Source organism: Numida meleagris, chromosome 1 (assembly GCF_002078875.1).
Source record: "Numida meleagris isolate 19003 breed g44 Domestic line chromosome 1, NumMel1.0, whole genome shotgun sequence".
NCBI classification, from domain to species: Eukaryota; Metazoa; Chordata; class Aves; order Galliformes; family Numididae; genus Numida; species Numida meleagris.
In genome coordinates, this window is record NC_034409.1 from 135765165 (window position 1) to 135782858 (window position 17694).

At 41.0% G+C, this 17694-nt stretch overlaps 1 protein-coding gene and 1 long non-coding RNA gene across 3 annotated transcripts in view; both read left to right on the forward strand.

The window, feature by feature from the left end:
* Positions 1–12670, forward strand: part of TUBGCP3 (tubulin gamma complex associated protein 3) — a 47821-nt gene extending 35151 nt beyond the window's left edge. For both annotated transcript variants that reach the window (XM_021415095.1, XM_021415105.1), the window contains exons 14-22: positions 2227–2416; positions 3624–3759; positions 4546–4614; positions 5262–5397; positions 7907–7995; positions 8132–8263; positions 8640–8780; positions 9447–9563; positions 11490–12670. In XM_021415095.1, the coding sequence (XP_021270770.1) occupies positions 2227–2416; positions 3624–3759; positions 4546–4614; positions 5262–5397; positions 7907–7995; positions 8132–8263; positions 8640–8780; positions 9447–9563; positions 11490–11648 (1169 nt within the window). In that variant the 3' untranslated portion in view covers positions 11649–12670. The remainder of the gene's footprint in view (positions 1–2226; positions 2417–3623; positions 3760–4545; positions 4615–5261; positions 5398–7906; positions 7996–8131; positions 8264–8639; positions 8781–9446; positions 9564–11489) is intronic.
* Positions 14046–17478, forward strand: LOC110392862. The gene is made up of 3 exons (XR_002434659.1): positions 14046–14749; positions 15834–16005; positions 17298–17478. It is a non-coding gene; the product is annotated as an uncharacterized LOC110392862 (long non-coding RNA).

The following is a 17694-nucleotide window of genomic DNA, read 5'->3' on the forward strand; positions in this document are numbered from 1 at the left end:
AATTAAGGTTAATTTCAGAATTTCTTAGATTATTTCTTAATATTTCTTACAATTTAGAAGAGATTTCAGTTTTAATGCGTGAGAGCCCATATGCCCTTTATGGTTACTCTTTAGTAGCTTTTTGTTCATTTCAATAAGGTTACAGTTAGATTTTGATTTTGAGCATAGCAAAGTCTTTTGCAAATATCTGTGAATTCTTTACATATGGTTGTACTTGGTGTCGTTTGGAGAGCTTCACAGGTTACTGAATGAGAGTTTGGCAACCTCAGTGTGCCATTGAACCAGACTTAGAATCAAGAATGGATTGGGTTGGAATGGGCCCAAGGATCAAGTTCCAACCCCTCTGCCACAGGCAGGGCCACCAACCTCCAGATCTGGTACTACCAGGTTGCCCAGGTCCCCATCCAACCTGTCCTTGAACACCTCCAGGGATGGGGCATCCACAGTCTCTCTGGGCAGCCTGTTCCAGCACCTCACCACTCTCTCTGTAAAGAACTTCCCCCTGACATCCAATCTAAACCTTTCCTCCTTGAGCTTAAAACCATTCCCCCTTGTCCTATCACTGTCTACCCTTGTAAAAGGTGATAGGACTTTGCGAGGTTTACCTTGTTATGGAATGAATTCTTTGTTAGAATCATTTTTTATTTACTAAGATTAAAAGCAGTTTAAGAACAACATGTGAAACTTGGTTCTAGTTTTTCACGTCTGCAGTGCAGGTTGAAACTAATACTTGGACAGTGCACTGTTTAACGTTTTGGTACCTGGATCTCTGCTTTCTCCCTTTAGAGCAGCTGTTGCAGAATGAAAAACTGGTGAAAGTGGGAGTGTATCCTTTAATGCTGAGGAAGGCCCGATAGTTGACCATCCAGTATTTGGAGTTTTGCTCCGTGTTGCCTGAAGAAGCTACATTATTTTTGCTCTCTCACAGAATCATAGAATAGTTTGGGTTGGAAGGGACCTTTAAGGTCATCTAATTCCAACCCCTCTGCTATAGGCAGAGACACTTCCCACTAGACCAGGTTGCTCAAAGCCCCATCCAGCTTGGCCTTGAATGCTTCCAAGGAGGGGGTATTCACAACCTTCCTGGGCAAACCTGTTCCAGTGTCTCACCCTCAGAGTAAAGAATTCCTTCCCGATATCTAGTCTAAATCTACCCTTTTCCAGTTTAAAAGCATTTCCCCTTGTCCTTTTGCTACCTGCCCGTATAAAAAGTCCCTCCCCAGCTTTCCTGTAGACCCCCTTCAGGTACTGGAAGGCCTCTATAAGGTCCTCCCGGAGTCTTCTCTTGTCTAGGCTGAAGAGCCCCAGCTCTCTCAGCCTGTCCTCATAGGGGAGGTGCTCCAGCCCTCTGATCATCTTCGTGGCCTTCCTCTGGACCTGCTCCAGCAACTCCATGTCCTTCTTACGTTGGGTGCCCCAGAACTGAACAAATCTCATAGAAGCTTGATTGCAGTCCCTTTCTTAACAAGCTTATAGTTGTATAAAAGAGTGAAGTACAGTGCCTACTAAAGAGCTGTCTCCTACTTTCTGGTCCCAAATTGCCGTACATTGAATGTGGAGAAGAAAGCACAAGGTTACTGTCTGTCTCCCAGATAATGCAAGCATATTCCCTTGTCTCTTGTTCTGACGTATATGCGGGAACTCTTTTCTTTTGAATGTTTTGACCGATTCTTTGAATATTTTTTCTTCCACCCTTGAAATTTAGATCCATCCCCAACAACAACTTTCCCCAACTGTACTTTTTCATAGAATCACCAAGGCTGGCAAAGACCTATGAGATCATCCAGTCCAACTGTCTGCCTGTCACCAGTAGTTCTCACTTAACCATGTCCCTCAACACAGCATCTAAACGTTCCTTGAATGCCTCCAGAGTTGGTGACTCTACCACCTCCCTGGGCAACCCATTCCAGCACCTTTTGATCTCCATCCAATGATTTCATTCTGTAAACTGCCGTATTCCAGCAAACTAAAGGAAAATTCACTTTCTGTGTAATAGTGATGATGTAATATGAACTCATATTGGAAGGTACAGGCTGGGTACACATTAAAAGTAATATTGTTGAAGTATGGGCTGCTTTACACTTGCTTTCACTTTAGCTATGCCTAATGCGTAATATATAGTGGATCAAAATAAACAGCAATTCCTCTGCTTGTACGTTTCAATTTCAAAGCTTGTTTGCTTCATTTTTTGGAAAAATACAAATTTAATTCTAATTTTTTTTTTAGCTGCTGATTTGTTCACGGATCTGGAAAATGCATTTCAAGAGAAAATCGATGCAGCTTATTTTGAGACCAGCAAATATTTGCTGGATGTTCTCAATAAGAAGTACAATTTATTGGAACACATGCAGGCCATGAGGCGCTACTTACTACTTGGTCAAGGAGACTTTATCAGACATTTAATGGATTTGCTCAAGTAAGAATAAGAAGGGTAATTATGGTGAATTTCTGATGCTCCAAGTGTGTATGATCAGCGCAGGAACCATTTTGCTGTCGGAAGATGACACTTATTACTCAAAGGTTTACCTGAACAACTTTTAAATCCTATTGTGACTTGAGTTTCTTTGACCCTGAGGGCTGAAATTTTGTTCTTTTTGGTAGGAAGTACATTCAGTACCATTTCATAGTGTCTTGAAAAACTACACTGATGTACCTTTACATGGAGCCTGTGAGAGCCCCAGGGATGTTTGTACTTTGCTTGCTCCTGTCAGCAAGTTTAAGCAGCAAAGTTCAGTTTCTGGAGCACTTGATGCCTCTTGTTAATATTGCTCTGAATGTTAGTTTTCTATATTTTGTATGTGTTTGGTCCAAAACATTGTGTCAAAATCCTTAATTCCTTTTTTTTTTTTTTTTTTTTAAATTTAATTGATGCCTCACCAATCTCTGTTTTAAGCATTCAAGAGGACCTAAAAGTTCATAAAGTGTATTTGCAAGCTGGCTGCTTTTACATACTGGTGCTACCGATGAAACTTAGTCTACCAGAAATGTCCTTAACAAAGCTTTCCTCTGTTCTGAAAGGCAGGCTTTCTAATAAATCTTTCATCAACTTGTTTGTACATGACCTTGGCTTTTTTAAGTGAAAAACAGTGTGAAGCAGAACGGGATTGGTACAGAGAAGTCACTGTTACATTTGAGGCAGAAGTAGAGAGGGGCTTTCCAGCACTGATGAAGGGGGAGAGGATCTGCTTGCATGTTGCTATCCTTGGAAAGCTGCATAGAAGGAGTCAGTTTGTGTGTTTCTGTCAGGAGTTCTAAGCCCAGGAGATGACTATCAGTGTCTCAAAACTGTGAAATAACATCAGTGGTTTGATGTGTTAATCTGCCTCATTTTAGATACAAATGCAACTGAGATTTCAGAATAGTTATGATAGCAGTCCTGGTAACTTGAGATGACTGGCATTGAAACTTAAAACTCATGCTGATGTTCAGGTGTATAGCTGCACACATATAAACAGTTATAAATATTTTGCTCATTAATTTTCTTTGTGGTTAAGACTGGAAGAGTAACATGAGAGGTTTAGAATTTTCAGGAATCTATTTCACTATGTGCTGCAGTTAGAACCAATTGCTGCTGCAGACTACCTAAGAAGTCTGCCATGACTTTTTTGTTTCATAACTTCTAGACCCGAGCTTGCACGACCAGCCACAACCTTGTACCAGCATAATCTGACGGGAATTCTTGAAACAGCAGTGAGGGCAACCAATGCGCAGTTCGATAATCCTGAGATTCTCAAACGATTGGATGTTCGACTTCTGGAGGTTTGTTGTATCATGGTGACTCTGACCTGAAAGATAAGTGAATAAAAATACATATAGTGTAGACACCTACGTGAAACAAAATTTTCATACATACATATAGTAAATATTATTTTGTCCTCCCCTTCTTCCATTGAAGTCTCCTCTGAAACATGCAAACCTCACTTAAGCCTTCTCTTCCCATCTCCTGCCTGTTGTCTATTTATATTTTGAATTGTGGTTATACAGTCATTTAACTGACAAAATAAGGTGAAATATTTGGGATCTACCAGTAATCGATGCAGATGGCCTTGATTTGGGGATCCGCAAGCAGCTCTTGCTGATACTGCTCTTAAAAAAATCTTGGGGTGGTATTTTTTTCTCACCAGCGGTCACAAAGAGTGAAGAAATGAAAGCACATTTCATGAAGGAGACCTCTACTAAAAAACTTGAGTTGATAAGGAAGTTCCAGCCCCAGAGGTGGGAACTGTCTGATCTCAGGCATCTGAAGTAAGCCTATACTTTAGGCACAATCCTGCCTGAGAAGTCTCCCATTCATTTATTTTACTAGTTTCAGTGGAAAAACATTGGCAGGATGGACATCAGCAACTGGGTGAGGTGAATCCCACCGTTTTGTAAAACATAGGTTAATTTTGGCTTAATCTACTACTCTTGACAACGGACTCCTGTATCACATATTGTTGTGGTTTCTTGCTTTTTCATATGTTATGGAGAATAGAAGAAGAAGCAACTCTTCAGCACTAACATACTTCGATTATCCACTAAAATTAATACATCTTTTCAATACAGGTATCTCCTGGTGACACTGGATGGGATGTCTTCAGCTTGGATTATCATGTTGACGGACCAATAGCAACGGTAATGTTGTATACTGCTGGTTGTGAACATGTCCATTTCTTACACTTCTACTCATATGAGACTGGAAGAGAAGAAAACCTCTCAAGAAGCAATTACGGGTTCAAACTTTTTCAGTTGCTAAGCTGGTAGAACAGCAAATACATTGATACAGCAAGTTGGAACTGAGAAAAGCATTAGAGCAGTTCTGAGGATTATTTACATTTATTTCAATGTACTTAAATAGAAGACTCTTTTATGTAGAACAAATAAACTTTAATGCATTTCTACTCCATTTTTCTTCAGTCTTCTTAAGAATGCAGTGTGGAAATACTGATGATGCGAGAATCTTTTTTGTGTTAAACCAGAAAAAAAAATTAAGAATGACAGTGCTGCAAGAAGACACAGTTGAAGTGTACTGCGGATCATATTCCAGAGTGCTCGACCATAGAGTGCCACAGCTCTGCCGTCAGCAGTGCTTGGTGCTTACTTGAATGCGAGATAGCTTAGCTCAGTTATTGAGGGAGGATTTTCCCAAGAGCTTTTTTTGTTATGCTGATATTTAACAATAAACTGCATAGGTCAGAATAGGTGAACTGTGAAGATGTTATTGGTCCTTCGGAACATGGGAGATCTATTATATTTATTCTGATCTTTTGCTTGTTTTGTAGGTGTTTACACGTGAGTGCATGAGCCACTATCTGAGAGTATTTAATTTCCTTTGGAGAGCAAAGCGTATGGAGTACATTCTTACTGATATCTGGAAAGGACACATGTGCAATGCAAAGCTTTTGAAAAGTATGCCAGGTGAGGGGTCTGAATGGATGACATACTTGTAAACTGGGTTTAGATCACTGTAACTGGTTTCTAAATGGCCAAAAAAGTCTACTATGACAAATGAAGTTTATATTTTGATGCTGGTTTTGATTGACTGTTTAATGGTAGATAATGAAGATGATATAGCTTTATCGTGTATGGAAGTTTCCTGCTTGTTTGACCTAGTCTTTGATTATGAGTTTTTGTAGCAATGAGCAAATGGAACATGCTTTGTCTCCGGAAAGAGACCATTACTCTCTCATTCCCTTTTATTCATCTTCCTTGATGACTTTCCATCTGTACCCTATGCTTCCCTTTTTCTTCCGCTGGGAGTACTACATCTCCCACATGCACTCTTCCAAATTTACTAGTTTTATCATTATTTTCTTTGTCTTTTGTTTAGCTAAGAACAGAAGAAACTAAGATAAGAGAAGCAGGTGTTTGAGCAGAAACAAGAAAGCTCTTAAGTGTAGTGGCTCTTTATGCTTAATGGAGCAGGAATTTTTGATCATGTTTTTCTGTAGAGAGTATAGAATTATTTGTATCTATACCGGCTCAATGCTGACTTTTCTGACCTAGCTACATTTTCTCTGTTAAAAAAAAAAAAAAAAAGCTGTTGGGGGTTACAGTTCTTTGTGGCATAGTAATGTTTACAAAAATACTTTTTTTTTAATAATTGGGAACTGTTTGGTGGGTAGAAGCAGGCATCTTGGCCTTGGGAGCTCTTGTAAAGATGCTCCAGTTTGCAAGGCTGATCTCTGATGACTAAGTGTCCTTTCTGTGAGAAAATCTTAGAAACAACAGTAAAGTAAATCTCTGTACCAAAGAAGTCCTTGTTTGACTCGAAGCCAGTGGTGAGTTATGTTCTCTCCTTATGTTCCCTTTGAGACTAGGGTGCGGTTTTACTCTCATCACTTGAAGGTCTTCAGTCTGAAACCGTCTCCTATGGCTAGGGTGTTTTTTATTTTCGGAAGACCTTCTTGAGAGGCCTTTCATATGCTTTTATATGGAGCACTCTTCTGTAGATTAAATCAGAGCTGACTGTCACCTTTAGGTCTGGCTGCTTTTTAGGTAAGGCTTCGCATTTAAAATGCTAGCCAAGACCTTGTAGCTATTGCTAGCAGGAGGAGCTCAGTGTTGCATTTGAGTGTATGCCTCTGACAAAGGAGCATATGTTTTACAAATATCTCCCTTCTGCCTGAAGGGGCAGGAGTCTTTCTCATTCTCTGATATGTTTAAGTTGGAAGCTGCGTGTACATTTTTCTTCTGCAATATATGGACAGTCTGCCCCAGCACTGATTTGCAAAGAAGAATCACAGAATGTCAGGAATTGGAAGGGACCTTGAAAGATCATGTAGTCCAATCCCCCTGCTTCATTTTCTTACTCTTCCTCCAGAACAGTACCTTACCCTTCTGGACACAGAGCAGCGACTGGAAGACAGTAATTGATGGGAGAAGCACCTGTAGGAGGATCTTTTTCAGCCACCATGTGACTTTCTAGGATAGCTTTGTTCACCATTCCCAAAACTTCCTAACAGCCAGGATTTTTAGTGCTTTAAAGGTGCACTATCAAACTGTAGTGCCAGTCTTGCTCTTTTCTTATCATTAAATTGGATAAAAAATGTAGATGTATCCAACTCACATGGGTATTTTGAGCAGTTCCTGTTGTTTAACCAGTCCCAGAGTTGTTTTTTTTTTTAATTGACCCTATTTAAAGGAGATGCAATATGTTAGAGTCCTCCTTCAAAGGCAAAAAAAACAACAACAACAAAAAAAAGAGTTCCTTGTTGTACTGTCACTGAGATCATTGGATGGTCTGTAACACTGTAGACAGGAAAATGCAGAATTCCTTTTGTGTAGTAGTTTCATAGCTTTAGCAGCATTTTAGAAGTGACTTCCTTTGTTTGTATATCTGCTTGATTGCAGAAGGAAGAATCCTCTGTTCCAGAGGATTTTTGCAGTTGATGGTGATGTTGATGATACCCTTCTGTGACAGAGATGCTCTGTCTTACAGGTGAACAGGCCTGGATCACCAGAGCCACAGGTTCTCTACTACTGTTGCAACCACCCCTCTCTTCTCTTGTCAGTGTGGTAGTACCAAATATGCTGCCTGTAGTACGAAGACTAATGGAAAGGTGTATAAGAGGCCCCAGAAGAACTGCAGATCTGTGGCCACAGATTTTTCAGCCAAAAGAAAGCAGGGAACACGTGTTGTATTTTTGTCTCTTAGGACTAAAAGAGACTCTTTCACTTGTGATACTGTGCAAATTTCCAGCGCTCTCTGAGCACACAGTTGGTGTCTTTGGCTAACATTTTCTAGGAGTTAATTGTGCAATGTTCTTTGTTCAGCTGTTTTCTCCAGTATTGCTACTGCCATCCAAGACTAGTGGCTGTTTTATGAGGTATTCTGTTCGGTAGAAAAAAGATTACCAAGCTGGTTTGATGGCTGTGCCTGTCCTTGTGGTCTTTAACATGCCATCTCTTTGAATTTTTTTTACAGAGCTTTCTGGGGTGCTGCATCAGTGTCACGTTCTGGCATCAGAAATGGTCCATTTCATTCATCAAATGCAGTATTACATTACATTTGAGGTATACTCTATCCACCCAATTGGTTGCTTAAAAATGAAGTGCTTTTAATATTCTGTATGTGTTGTGTGTCTTAAGTTTCAAAGAGCTTGTCATCTAGCAAATCAAAACAGCCCAATCCTGACTCATTGTACTCCAGGTGCTTGAATGCTCGTGGGATGAGCTCTGGAACAAAGTCCAACAAGCACAGGACTTGGATCACATCATTGCAGCTCATGAAGTTTTTCTGGACACAATCATAGCTCGGTGCTTGCTGGATAGTGATTCCAGGGTAAGTCTTCTCCTTTGCATTAAACTGTAGCTTTGTGATCTTGGCTTATGTATTTGGAACCTTCTTCTCTTATGTTCCAGCACTATGGAGAAAAGTCTGTTTTCTCCCTCTCACATAAGACCTTGTTATAGTAGGCAGCTCCTTGCACACACTGATAGATGCTGATTATAAAACTTGTTGCAAAGTGAGCCAATTGCTTGTAATCCTGAGAAGCAGTGTTGTCATGCAGCAACTGACTTGCAACTTTGCAAAGCAGTCTCCTCAGCTGAACATGGAAAGATTTAACTTACTCAACTTACGTTCTCAAGAGTGGTAGTAAATTAAATGCTTTTGCTGTAGTACCCTTTCATTGTTTTGTTACCTAACTGTCTCACAGGTACTTCTCAACCAGCTTCGAGCTGTTTTTGATCAGATCATTGAGCTCCAGAATGCCCAAGATGCAATGTACAGAGCTGCTCTGGAAGAGTTGCAACTAAGGTTGCAATTTGAAGAGAGGAAGAAGCAGCGTGAGCTTGAGGTACAGTCAGAACATTACTAAAATATGAAAATTAGTTGAACAATATCTATTTAATATCTAACATGGAGGTTTTTTATTTCATCTACAGCTACAAAAGAAATGAAAAATGTATTGAGGAGCATGTGAAAGTAATCAGCAGTAGGTAGTGAGTTTAAACAAAACCCTAAAACAACATTTTTCATTTGTGTTTTACTCAAAACCTCTAAGCGGATAGATTTTGCACTGGGCTTTGGAGGACAAGACGTGTAGGGATGTTTTAGGTGAAGGAAATGGTAGAGGCTTGAATATTCCCAACCTTCTTGCAAAGAATGCCATAGCTCCATGCCTGCCTGCATACTAGCATGTGAGATGTGCAGCGCTGGTGTGATACTCAACTGCTTTGCTGCTCTCAGATTATCTTGCAAGTAAAGTCCGTCTGTGAAGAATATGAGAACAAGTTCTGTAACTTGCCATTGTAAAAAATGTTAGTAACACATTTTGAATATTTTCGTGTGCTGTGTGCAACCACTGAGGGGACTGATGCTTTCAGCACTGGAAGATCCATGTTTGGCTTTCTTTGGCAGTGCTTGATTGTGTGAACATGGTAGTTCAGCCTGGCAGAAGGTGGACACAACTAGCAATTTCTATCACGTGACAGCTGAATTCTTACTTATTTTGTCTCTGTAGGGCAAATGGGGTGTAACTGCATCAGAAGAAGAAGAAGAGAAGAAAAGGATAAAAGAATTTCAAGACTCAATACCCAAAATGTGCTCACAGCTGCGAATACTCACTCACTTTTACCAGGTACCCTTTAGATATGTAATATGTATTTTTAATATGGATGATCAATTACAGTATGTAGAAATCAATCTCACATACAGGGTAGGTGTAACTTCTGTTTGTGGATCTAGGTCTTTATTTCTTTGTTGTACTTAGGTGCCTGGTGTTCACCATTCCTCAGTAGACAGCACAGATGTGATGTGACTTATTCTGGCTTTGTCTTACTATGTTATATCACCTACTAGAGCTCCCATTCCCCAGGAAAATGAGCTGATACATTTCAGGGAGAGAGTTCAGAAAGCAATGAAAAAGGGAGCGCAGCACTATGTGCCACAGCAGCCTTTCTGAGTCTGAGCCCAGGTTAGCTGAAATCCAGAACCCTACCCCAAACTCCACTCTTGCCTTTCACACATGAGAAATTCTTGAAGTGTAGTATAGTATGCCCTTAACTTCTCTTATCTATCACCTTTGGCGTACCTGAAGATAGGTTTTTTTTAATGATATTGATGCCAAGTTTGAATTAAAGCTTCAGGGTTTGCTACTTGTTGGTACTTTCTGTATCTTTTTTTTCTCTATTACTTAACATCTGTAAATAAACATTTCCATGTAGTAAGCATGTAAGGATGCATTGGTTCCCTAGGTAAATAAATGAGGTGAAATTGTTCTTTTTTTCCCTTGTAAGAGTAAACTATGTTCCTTGCAGCAGTTGTAGCCATGACTTAGCATCTGTACAAGCACGTGCACAGCATTTCCCAGCCCTTTTACCTGATGGTTTCCACTAATTCAATTTCTGTACTGCCTATAGCTTTGCCAGGCTATAGCTGCCCTGGATGAAGTGCTGCTAAGTGTTGAGTTCATGTAGAAGTTTGAAGGAAAGCAGAATACTATGCCCAGGTTAGAAATATTGGTGTCTGTTTTTTTTCTGAAGGCTGTAGAGATCCTGGACTTTGCTAGGAGGACGTGAAATCTGGGAGAAATTTGCCTCCTGCTTCCAAATACTGCACTTCTCCCTTTCAGAGAAAAATAGTCAGATACCTCAGGGGGTGTAAGCTGTGAATAGATTGTAGTTTGTGTGTTCTGCAGGACTGCTACGAGTTGGCAGTGTAGCCTTTGTCTACTTGGACTGTATTCCTGTCAGCCCTACCACGGATTTCTCCTGCAAGGACCTCTCTGGCCAGCCCTGGTCATCTTTGAAAGTATTTAGGAAGTAAATGAGACATGCCTGCTTGTAGGCATGTCCACATTAGTATCTAGTGGAGATACTCCATCCTCCCAAAGCTGTGTGCTTTCCTGCACACTGTGGGGCTCCTGCAGGCCCTTGGCTAGAAACGTGCCTCCAGCTTCCTAAGTGCAAGTCCAAATAAAAACTACTTCAAGTACACAGTCTGCAGCCCTGGCCGCCATACTCTGCAGATGCTTTGCGGTTCTGGGATGCTACTTGATGCTGTTGGCATACCAAATATCAAATACGTATATTTGAAATAAGCAGTGTTTTTTTAACGGTTCTGGCCTGTATTGTACATGCAGCATAGAAACAAACATTAAGGTCACCTTGTCCTGAATTGGCCTAACTATGGCGGGGCTGCCGTGGGAGAGCAGGCACACAGGAGTGCTCCCCTGCAGCCTTTGAAGCCTTAGGACAGATGGATAGCCTTGCTGGGTAAGGGGACGGTCTGTTTGAAAGACTGAGCTATATGCACTGAAAATCTTGAAGTGTGTATGGCAGAAATTTGAAGGTGAAACCAAGCTATGGGCTTTTTGTAGAAAGAGTAAATCCCACATAACTCAGTTGCTAACAGATGAATATAAATTCTTGTGCTTGTCCTTTCCTGGGTTCCCTCTAGCCTGTTGCCAAGCTTGGACACCACCTAGAATGCCTGTGTGAAGCACACCACTGTTGTCTTCTTAGCTGTCTCTTGTTTGTTTCTTTTTTTTCCCCTCTCAATTCAGGGAATCGTCCAGCAGTTCTTGGTCTTGCTGACAACCAGTTCTGATGAAAGCCTTCGATTTCTTAGCTTTAGACTGGACTTCAATGAGCATTATAAAGCAAGAGAACCAAGGCTTCGTGTGTCTTTGGGCACTAGAGGTAGAAGAAGCTCACATATGTGAAACAGCTGCTAAGGACTGCACCTCGGTATCCGAAGGATGTTAAACCTCTTGTTGGACAAGGCAATCAGTGTTGACATAATAAAACCAAATTGTGCGTAATAGGTGTCCACCATTTCTGCAGACAACATGTTTTCAGTCATGTGATTGTGTGACACTATATAACAGAAAGCAAAAAAGTAGGTTTGTGGATTTTGGTTGTTGTTTTTTTTTTTTTTTTTTTTTTACACTAACGTTTATAGAATTATCAGAGTAAATGGGCTTCTTGAACCTCTTAGAATCATCCTTAAGTCATCCTTTAAAACAAATGCCATTTTTATTTGAAGCTTTGTAAGCTCTCTCCACTGTAACTTATATTTGTGTCAAGAAAATCTAAAACATCTTTTGTTTTAGAAAGCACCATTTCCTTTTTTAACAAGAAAATAAAAAGGTTATTTTTTCTATATGTACTTGTTCTATTTGAGAAGAGCTTTTGTTAAAGCCAACAGATCAGGACACAGACCTCATGTCCTCATTATGAAGCTATCCAGCATTTCATTATGCTGATTTTCAGTTTTGTGACGTGTTTGACTGTGTAAGAAACTTTGTATCTGGAGACATAAACTTCTATTTAATTTTTTCTTCATTTTCAAAGTTTACAATTTGAAATAAAAAAAAAAATAGTAGGCAAATTCTATAGTTACTGTACAGGAGAAAACTATAGAAGCAGAGCCAGGAGTAAATCTATTGCTCATAAGATCTAAGAACTGAAGTTACTCAGTACTATAGAAGTGAAAGTGTCAATTAAGATGAAAGTGAATGAAATAATTGATGTTCAAAATCTGATGTGTAGAAGCAATCTCAGTTGGATAACGTTGATTTCATTCTCTTCCCTTGCCTATTTTTTCATTGTAAATATTTATATATTGCTGTCCAGATGTTGGGGAGAGGAGGGATTCTTCTTTTGCAAAGTTGTCACTATATCAGGTCATTTATTATGTTCCACAGGTACAAGCTTAGAAAAATAAAAACAACTATCTTTCAAACATTGGCTTTGCTTTTTGTAATTGGAAAGGTATGATTCTTTGATGGGGTAAGAGAGGAGAAACGTACAGTTGGGAATGCATTGGCCTACAGATCTCTGCTTTTGGTACTAGTATTATCTATACTTACAGTTGTATGGAATCCATTAATTAACAGCGTCCCTCCAATGAAACAAGCCTCTGGCCTTTTTTGCATTTTGCCTTTACTCTGTCTGATCCCCTGGGAAGCAGAAGTGGTGGCCAGGCCATTCAGGCAAAGCTGGTGTGATCATGAGGGATGGGAACTCTTATGGGGACGATGCATAAAACTTGCAGCCCTGGACTAGCAGGTTTGCCTTCCAGTATTCTGCTGCAGAGCTCCCAAAAATGTTATAACACTGGCTGTGGGGTTCTTGCTTTTATTAAATAAAACGTGTAAGCCTTTTACCCCGTGCCCCTTAACCTGCCAATGCACCTCAATTCATGGGAGTATTTGCAGGCAGCACTTCAGCTGTAAGAAAATCTGGACGGTGAAGCGCATGATAATCTGTGTGCCCGGGGAAAGCTGAAGGTTTCAGAGCTTGGCATCGTAACACCACAAACAACTTTACAGGTAGGAATGCTCTGGTTTTGTGTGTGTGGTGGTAGCGTAGTGTTCTTGCAATGTCTGAAAGGACTAAAAAGTTTATGGGATTGTGTTTTGACCAGTTCCTCTCCTCCACCCAGAACTGCGGAAAAAAATTGTATCTGCATGGCTATTCTCTTAGCCATTTCCTTGAAAGCCATGTACAAGGGCTGCTCCAAAAGTAATGCATCCTAATTTATTCTGTTGGTCCACAACATCAGAGGCGGATGTTGGTGGTACGGCAGTAGAGGCTGAACCTTCCCACTGATATCCCATTACACGTTGTTGCCATGTGACGGATGGCAGCAGAGGGGCAGCCTGACAAAATGGCATCTGACATGGAAGTGTGTATGAAGCAAAGTGTGTCACTGAGTTCCTCCACGTGGAAATCATTGCACCCATTGACATTCATCAATGCTTACTGAATGTTTATGGAGATCAAACAATGGATCTGAGCACAGTGAAGCAATAGATGGTACCTTTCAGCAGTGGCGACAGCGACATGAAGGACAAGCCATTTTCTAGACAGCCATGCAGATTTTTATGAGTGTGGTATGCAGGCTCTTGTTCATTGCTGGTGAAAATGCATAGGTAAGGTGGTGACTGTGTTGGAAAATAGTGTTTTATAGCTGAGAATTTGCTCTATCAAATAGTTATTGTGCTCTTTGTGTCTGTTGTGGTTTCCATGGAAATAAACAGGAGGCATTACTTTCAGAGCAACCTACATAACTTTTTTGTTGTTTCATTTTATATGGATGACAAGATATGTGAACCTTCTGAACATCTTTTGGCCCTATACTGTTATGGCCAGATTCTCATCAAGTTTTGATCCATTCTATTGAACGGTACCTACTTCCAGTCATCCTTTGGGCTTGGAGAGAATTGTATTAACAGGATTGTTTGTGGAACAGGACTTGGAAACTGTGTTTTTCATTTTTTTTTTATCTCTCTGCAATCCTTTGTGGATCACACTTTTTTCCAGATGACTTCTAATTATTTTGGTGAGACTACAGTTCTAGTGAATGAAGGACTATGCAATTAAAGTTATTATTTGGTGGTGTGTTCTCAGCAGCCAAGCATGGCATCCCAGGATGGCCAGCACCACAGCTGCATCGGTGCCTTTCTGTACCTTTATGATGTATAACCTCTGGAGTTCTCTCAGCACCAGTACCTAGAAGAAATGAGACAATCCTCTGTGTTCGTGAGTTCTGCACTGCTGACTGTCTCCCAGTGTGCTGACAAACCCAAGTGATTATCTTCTGCACTTGATGACTGTCCCTCATTCACCTGTCTCAGCACCAGAGGACAGGAATGATCAGGTCCAGTCAACCACGAAGGAGAACGCACTCGCAAGTGTAAGGCTGAACTGTTGCTGCCTCCAGCTGGCATTCAGCTCACAAGCTGGACAAACATGGCCTACAGCTACAACTGTAAACACACAGGGAGAAGTTCTCCACCCATTGCCAAGTACTTTTATGGTAAGTGCATGGAAGGGGAGCAGGGAAAATAAGTAGATGTAGACAGCCAAGGCTGCAGTTGTACCTGACTGACCTGGATGGAGGAACTTCATGTTCTTGACATACCCAAGTGATCCCTCAGTGGCTCACAATCAGGATCCTGCTGCACAGCTGCAAAGCCAACAGCTGTGGCTGCATCTGCAACCAGAGGCAGAAGAGAACGGCTGCTGTGAAATACTCCAGTATCCCTCCTCAGCTTTGAATGGCAGGGGATGCACTTTGGATACACAATTACTGCCTCACAGTCTTCTGCCAGCAGGTCCCCCTCTGCCCTTGTGCATGGCAGAGCATCGGCTGGAAGCACTCAAGTTATATCCCATGTGAACAAAAGCAAGAATGAAATGTGTGTTCTGTGAGGTGAATGAGCGGTGACTGCTCACCTCTGTGATTCCACTGAGGCTCAGGGAATGGATTGAGCAGAGAGGCAGGGTAAGCAGGCTTCTGCCAATATGCAGGATATGCACAGCCTGCTGGCACGTCTGCAATCAGAGCAGAATTTTTTTCCTTCCATATTGTAATAGGCTGCACAAAAAAGGAACTGCTGGTGATGCAAGGGGATGATGGGAGGATACGGGATTTGTGTGTGAGTGGAGATACCCACACCAGAGAAGGGCCAACGCTGAGCTGTTGAGAGGAACAAAATATCAAAAGGCAAATATTTATGGCTTTCAGGAAGTTGACATGGACAGCATACCTCTGGGTTGCTCAAGAGTGACATTCAGACATTCAGACATTCAGCTCTCCCCAGGGGAACAGCTGTAAGAAAGCACAGTTGGAAAATGTTATGTCCTCATGTGGTGGGTTTCTTCATCAGCAACAGCTGCACAGGGCCTGGTGACCTCCTGAGTATGACCTGAGAGCTCTGTTTTTCTTTCCAAATAGTGCCGGGCTTCTCTATAGGGGAATGACAGGGGCTGTCTGGGGATCATGTAATGCTTGGGTGGCTTCTGCCCCGTGTGGAGGGGCCTGAATGAGCCATGGCTGGGGGCCAGGCAGATTTCCAAGGACGTCAGTATTGACAACTCACCTCTGGGATTCCCACAAGGCTCAGAACCGGTCTTCATGGGAGAAGTTGGACGTGCACTGCCAGCATGATCATCTGGAATGGAGTACAAAGGAGAAAAGCTTTCTTGATAACGTTGCTATGTATATCATCATAAGGGATCTGCAGTGACTGGAAGGATCCGCACGCAGGTCTGGATTCCTTTGCTCTGCAGGTGGGTTTGGGTGAGCTGTTGTCTGGGGCCTGGCAGCTCCCCAAATGCGGCCTTGTTAGTTTCCTAGTGGAGTTTTCATCACAAAAGCACCACCTGTCTATCCTATCCAAGTCATCCAGAGCAAGGAGAGGTGTCACCTTCTCGTGTCTCTTAGCTGGAAAGCCTTGTGTTATCCTCAGGTTACCTTCTCCATATATTTTTTTTTTTTCCACAGAAAAGAAAAATAAATTATTTAGGACGTTTTCATGAGAGGAAAAAATAACAATAACTTTGTTCCCTGATCAACTGAGGGGGTGTTCTTGATTTCCTGAGTGATTCCCAAAGACTTTATTTTCCAAGCTTTTAAGAAGTAATCTTGTGTTGCCAGAAGATGGTGTGCTTCCACCGCATGGTGCCTTAGGCAGCACGAGGAAGGGATTCTGTTGGCAGTGCTGTACGGGCTCTTCTCATAATGTAACAACAGTCAAGATGAAATCAGTTAAGGTGAAATCCAAAGGAGTTTGTGATACATCTATTTCACACAAATCATTTGTGAATGAGCACATGCCTGTATCTATTTTCAGGTATGTTCTGCTTCTGATTTCAATGGAGTTGTACATAAAGTCATTTTATCGAAATATGCTTATAAAATAATAATATTAGGAGAATATAATGACTTTAACAGATGAAATGATTTTACATTCTTGGATGTCTTTTAATATTTCATATGTTGTTCATCAAACATTTGAAATGTTTGGACCCAAGTATCTTTTTCTTAGTTTCCTGTTCCTTGATGTAGACCTTGCTGGAAGTCTTATATTAAACCTATCAGGTCTGAAGCCATTTATTCTGTAAAAAGGACAAAAAATTTGCTTTCTGTGCAAAAACAGTGAACTGAAATGGAAAAGTTTTGATCCAAATTGTTCCAGCTATTGATAAAATGGTACAGTCTTAAAAAAGAATCAGTTTTCAAACCTAGTAAATTATGCCTTTGCAGTATGCTCATCTGAGTGGTATACAGTGATATCTTCCTTCCTTCCTACCCATGGGGGATCCCTCATAGACTGACAGAGGATAAGAATACTCATTTTTAAGCCTTTCTGATGACTTTTTAGAATGGTTAAAGCACTCTTTATAAGTGGCCTCATTTATAAAGCTTATCTTATTCTTAGACTGTTCTGCTGGGGAAGTGCAGTGTGGCAAACAGCATTACGAGAGCTATTACTTCTCAGTGTCAGTGGCTGATGAGCTGAAATGGACCTCTTTGTGGCTAGAGATTTTATAACATAGATCTCATGTCTATGCTTTTACAGTGAAAGAACAGCAGAACAAGCATTACCTTTTCATGGCTTCTATACACTGGGAACTCCAAGCCCAAGGAACCAACAGTGATGCTGGTGCATCAATAAAGAAAACACCTTTTTGGAAATGTATGTGCTGTCCTCCATATAAAAGTGGCCCAGCTTGCCTAGCATGGGTGTTTCTTGCTTGTTTTTCCTTGCAGGTAAGTCAGGGCTGCTGGGGCACATGTGGTGAGCAAAGAAGCGCAAGACATGGACTGAAAGGCCACATAGCTGTCTGGCTGCATAGACTGTAAAGAAAGGGGCGTGCGTGTGCTTTTTATTTTTTTATTATCAGGTATTTGCTAATCTTAAAATGAAATAGACATTTTTGCTATAGGTTTTTCAATGCTGGATTTAGAAGCATTTC